Consider the following 6,239-nt stretch of genomic DNA (forward strand, 5'->3'; position numbering starts at 1 on the left):
ACCCTTCTGAGTCAGCCTGGTCATGGAGGCTGCAATAGATGAAAATCCCTCCACAAACCGACGGTAATAGCCTACCAAACCCAAGAAACCCCGGATCTCTATAGCTGATGTGGGTCGAGGCCAGTTCTTGACTGCCTCTATCTTCTTCGGATCTACCTGAATACCCTCTGCTAATACAACATGGCCCAAGAATGCAACTGAACTCAACCAAAACTCGCACTTCGAAAACTTGGCATACAACTGACTATCCCTTAGAGTCTGAAGAACGACTCGAAGATGCTGCTCGTGCTCCTCCTGGCTGCGGGAATAAATCAATATATCATCAATGAAGACTATCACGAACAAATCCAAGTAAGGCTTGAACACTCGGTTCATCAAATCCATGAAAGCTGCTGGGGCATTTGTCAACCCGAATGACATCACCAAGAACTCATAATGCCCGTATCGAGTGAGGAAAGCTGTCTTAGGGACATCAGATGCCCTAATCCTCAACTGATGGTAGCCAGATCTCAAGTCAATCTTCAAAAATACCTTGGCACCCTGAAGCTGATCAAACAAATCATCAATCCTCGGCAGTGGATACTTGTTCTTGATTGTGACCTTGTTCAACTGCAGGTAATCTATACACATTCTCATCGATCCATCCTTCTTTTTAACAAACAACACCGGCGCACCCCAAGGCGAGACACTAGGCCTAATAAAGCCCTTATCAAGCAAGTCTTGCAACTGCTCCTTCAATTCTTTCAAATCAAGCGGGGCCATACGATACGGCGGAATAGAAATGGGCTGAGTGCCCGGAGCCAAATCAATGCAGAAGTCAATATCCCTGTCGGGTGGCATACCCGGCAGGTCTGAAGGAAATACCTCAGGAAATTCACGAACCACGGGCACAGAATCCATAGAAGGAACCTCGGCACTAGAATCACGAACATACGCCAAATAGGCCAAACATCCCTTATCAACCATACGCCGAGCCTTCATATATGAGATAACCCTATGGGTAGAATGACCAGGAGTCCCTCTCCACTCAAGACGAGGTAAACCCGGTAAGGCTAAGGTCACAGACTTGGCATGACAGTCCAAGATAGCGTGGTAAGGTGATAACCAGTCCATCCCCAATATGACATCAAAATCAACCATATCCAAAAGTAACAAATCTACTCGAGTATCAAGACCCCCAATCACAACTATACATGAACGATGGACACGATCTACCACAATAGAATCACCTACCGGTGTAGACACATATATAGGAGCACTCAAGGAATCACTAGGCATGACCAGATACGGTGCAAAATAAGATGACACATAGGAGTATGTAGATCCTGGATCAAATAGAACTGAAGCATCTCTACTACAAACCAGAACAGTACCTGTGATAACTGCATCGGAGGCCTCAGCCTCAGGCCTGGATGGAAGAGCATAGCATCGGGGCTGGGACCCACCACTCTGAACTACATCTCTGGGATGGCCTCCTGCTGGCTCGCCTCCACCTCTAGCGGCCTGACCTCTACCTCTAATACTTTTACCTCCACCTCTAGCACCTCTACCTCCCCCTCTAGCTGGCTGAGCGGGCGGTGGAACACTCGGTGCCTGAACCATGGCACGGGAACCCTGATGCTGAGAGCTGCTCGATGCTCGAGGGCAAAATCTAGCAATATGCCTCCTATCGCCACAAGTATAACAAGCCCTCGGCTGCTGAGACTGCTGACCCTGACGGCCTGAATGACCACCCTGGAAACTCTGGAGCGGTGGTGCACTGATAGGAGCTGGTGGTGCACTGAAGTATGGGTATTCAAAACCGAACCGAAACTGAAAATCGAACCGAAACCGAAGCTTAATGGCTTATTGGTATCGGGTTAACAGTTTAACGGACGGGGAACGGATTGAATTTTTTTTATTAACGGCTTATCGGTTTGGGGGCGGATTATTCAATTTTCTTAACGGATAATCCGTTAACCCGTTAAGAATATATATATATATATATATAAAAAATTTATTTTTATCCATATATATATATATATATATATATATATATATATTAAATAATCAAAACCCTTCTTTCTCCAGTAATCTATCAAAAGTGAATTAGAATAAAAGAAAGTCAAATAAAAGGAGTCATCTAACTGTGACAAAAAATAGAATTTGCTGTCTGAAACAAGATAACAACATCAGTTACACCGCTGCTTCATCAACTTTGCCTGGGTTTTAAGGCATCCTAGAATTCTAAGCATGACGAACATTTGTTTTATCAACGGCCAATTGTAAATCTTTCACATGGACTAAGGCCAATGTGCATAATCATAAATAAGATTCTAGACAGATGATTTACCCATCACGGTGTCTCTTCTGCTTCGTCCCTCTTAGTACGTCGACCACCTTTTTAAACACACAGAGACTAAATTTTATTTTATTTTGATTGAATTAGGCCGATAAACCGCCCGATAAGAGCTAAACCGATACCAATCTGCCCGATATCTTATCGGGTGGCTAGCGGATTAATACATTTAAAAGCCAATAACAGATAAGCCAAACAGTTAAGAGTAAATAACCGCCCAGTCTGCCCGATAAGCAGCCCTACACTGTAGGACTGCTGATCAGAATGCTACGTATGAGAACCACGGCCACCTGGAGCACCGTGAGAAGCCTGAAGTGCTGAATGAAACGGCCTGGGAGGATGGCCCCTACCAAAAGAATCTCTGCCTCCAGTTGAGGCACCACTGAACCTGCCCGAATGACGAGGCCTCTTGTCAGACCCCTGACCATTCCCCTGTGATAGAACCATCTCCACTCTCCTGGACACATTGGTTGCATCCTGAAAAGAAATCTCGCTCCCCGTTTCCTTAGCCATCTGCAGTTGAATAGGCTGAACGAGTCCCTCAATGAACCTCCTCACTCACTCTCTCTCAGTGGGAAGTATAAGAAGAGCATGACGGGCCAAGTCAATGAATCTGGTCTCGTACTGAGCGACAGTCATAGAACTCTGCTGGAGACGCTCAAACTACCTCCGATAGTTCTCCCTCTGAGTGATAGGAAGAAATTTCTCCAGAAATAGCTGAGAGAACTGATCCCAAGTCAAAGCTGGTGACCCAACTGGTCTAGCCAAACAATAATCTCTCCACCAAGTCTTGGCGGATCCAGACAGTCGTAAAGCAGCAAAGTCGACCCCATTTGTCTCCACTATCCCCATGTTTCGTAGAACTTCATGACAGATGTCCAAATAGTCGATCCTCAGAAGATGTACCACCAAAAGTAGTAGTGAACAGCTTGGTGAACCTATCCAACCTCCACAAAGCATCGGCAGACATAGCTGCTCCCTCACCGGTCTGAGCTACCACACCCGGCTGAACTGCTCCAACTAGCTGAGCTGCTGGAGTCTGAAACTGGGGAGCCATCTGCTCCGGAGTGCGAGTAGCGGGAGTCTGTGCTCCTCCCCCAACCTGAGAGACATCTGGTGCTACAGGAAGTAAGCCTGCCCGAGTGACACTCTTCATAAGGCCCACTAGACGGACCAGAACATCCTGGAGTACCGGGGTGGCGATGAACCCCCCTGGGACCTGAGTTGGTCCTGCTGGAACTGTCTGGGCAGGAACCTCATCGTCACTCTCAACCTGAGGCTCCGCCGCTGGTGCTGCTGCTCTGGGCTGAGCTCTGCCCTTGCCTCGGCCCCTAGCACGGCCTCGGCCTCGCCCTCCGGCCCTCGTAGATGTTGCCGCTGGGGGCTCAGGCTGCTGATCAGCGGATGAAGAAGCACGTGTTCTCGCCATCTGCGAAAGAACAGAGTAGAAGTTCAATTAGCATTGAGAAACCAGATCGCACGACAAGAAAGAATAGATGTGAAGGTTTTTCCTAACTCTGTAGCCTCCGGGGGATAAATACAGACGTCTCCGTACCGATCCCTCAGACTCTACTAAGCTTGTCCGTGAGTTGTGAGACCTAAGCAACCTAGAGCTCTGATACCAACTTGTCACGACCCGGATTTCCTACCATCGGGAGTCGTGATGGCGCATACTAGTGAAAGCTAGGCAAGCCAATTATTCCAATTATTTAACCCTTTTCATTTTTCTTAATCCCTTAACAATTGTGAATAAACATTATATAAACAGCGGAAATAATAAAGCAGAAGAATGAAATTTAACAATTTAATAATAATATCGATACAAATCCATAAACATAAGCTACCCAGAATCGGCGTCACAATCTCACAGACTGTCTAAGAATACTACAAATAGGGGTCCGAAAGACAAATACAACGCTATTTCTGAAGTACATAAAAGAAACAGTATGGAAAGATAAAAGGAAACGCCAAGGCCTGCGGACGCCTACAGGACTACCTCGGGTCGCCTGATGGACTGAAAGCAGCAACCTCACTGTGGTCCAAAAGCTGCAGCACCGGGATCTGCACACAGTGCAAAGTATAGTATCAGCACAACCGACCCCATGTGCTGGTAAGTGCCTAGCCTAACCTCGGCGAAGTAGTGACGAGGCTAGGACCAGACTACCAAATAAACCTGTGCAGTTAAATCATATACAACGGAAAAGTAAAGGCAGAAATTTACAGGTAAAGACAGGAGGGGGGAAAACATGATGCGGGGAATATTAAGTAACAACAGAAAACCAATAGATAAATGTAAAGAACACCATAATTCAATTATCAACAAGAATCAGGAAATCTAAGACAAGTGCACGGCATCACCCTTCGTGCTTTTACTCTCGTCCTCACCATAAGAATCAATATACTCGGCATGGCATCACCCTTCATGCTTTTACCTCACATAATCATGGCGCGGAATTATCCTTCGTGCATTATCACTCATATCATGGCAGGGCATTGTACATCGTGCGGCACGGCATCACCCTTCGTGCTTTTACCTCACAATAACGGCACGACATCACCCTTCTTGCATTAACACTCTCAAAATCATGCACGGCATCACCTTCGTGCTTTACACTTTTCCTCACCCAAGCAACAATAACAAAGCAATTTGGGCAAGGGAATCAATGACATCACAATAAAATCCCGGCAAAGGAACAATAGCATAACAACAATATCCCTGCAAGGGAAATAATACCATGAGTAATAACATCCCGGCAAGGGAGATAATATCAAAAGCAATAACATCCCGGCAAGGGAACAATAGCGTAACAACAATATCCCGGCAAGGAAAACAATATCATGAGTAATAACATCCTGGCAAGGGAGATAATATCAAAAGCAATAACATCCCGGCAAGGGAGACAATATCATAAACCTCTTCTCTTTTCCACAATTACTTCACAACTCAATTCTCAACTTGAGCCAACGCTCTACAATGTTCAATTACCAATAATACTTTCACAAGCCTTGTTCAACAATAGAAATCATCATATAAAGCATGAACAATACGAAACGGAGTCACATTTATCATAGTATAAGACTCACGGGCATGCTTGACACCGACGTATAGATACTAGTCACCATGCCTATACGTCGTACTCAACAATTAACACACAACGAATAAGACACAACTCCTAATCCCTCACGCTAAGGTTAAACCAAACACTTACCTCAATGCCACGAACACAATTCAAGCTTCAGCTACCGCTTTACCTCTTGTTTCCACCACCAATTCGCTTGTATTTGTGTTTTGGGGAAGAAAGAGTGTTTGAGAAATCGCCTCTTATGCTTTAGGTTTTTGAAAAAATGAAAAATGGCTGAAAAGGCTCGTTTATATATACTCCTCTCAGATCCTCACCGCTGACCGCAGAAAAAGGACCGCGGCCGCGAAGTCCACCGCTGACCGCGAAATATCGAGCGCGGCCGCGAAGACATGGCCTTGCTCACCGCTGACCGCATCAATCCCACCGCGATCGAGAAGACCCCACCGCGGACCGCGAAGCCTGGTTCAGAGACCTGCAACTTCTCTGAACCTGCAACAGTTATTTTTTTCTAAGTCTAAATGCACTCCGTGGCCTATCCAAAACTCACCCGAGCACTCGGGGCTCCAAACCAAACATGAACGCAAGTCCAGAAACATCATACGGACTTGCTCGTGCGATCAAAACATCAAAATAACATCAACAACTATGAATCAAACCTCAATTTCATGAGATCACTCAAGAACATCAAAATTTCTATTTTCTCAAATAAAGGTCCGATTTATACTAAACGAACTCCGATTCTTACCAAACTTTTCAAATTCAACTTAATTATTATATAAGACCTGTACTAGGCTCCGGAACCAAAATACGGACCCGAT

General features: G+C 45.6%; 1 protein-coding gene across 1 annotated transcript; it reads right to left on the reverse strand.

The window, feature by feature from the left end:
• On the reverse strand, positions 223-630 carry LOC109224720 (RNA-directed DNA polymerase homolog; the record flags this gene model as incomplete). The annotated part of the gene is made up of 1 exon (XM_019389243.1): positions 223-630. A coding segment is annotated over exon 1 (408 nt), but the record flags the coding sequence as incomplete, so codon positions are not given.

Source organism: Nicotiana attenuata, chromosome 3 (genome assembly GCF_001879085.1).
Source record: "Nicotiana attenuata strain UT chromosome 3, NIATTr2, whole genome shotgun sequence".
Taxonomy (NCBI): domain Eukaryota; kingdom Viridiplantae; phylum Streptophyta; class Magnoliopsida; order Solanales; family Solanaceae; genus Nicotiana; species Nicotiana attenuata.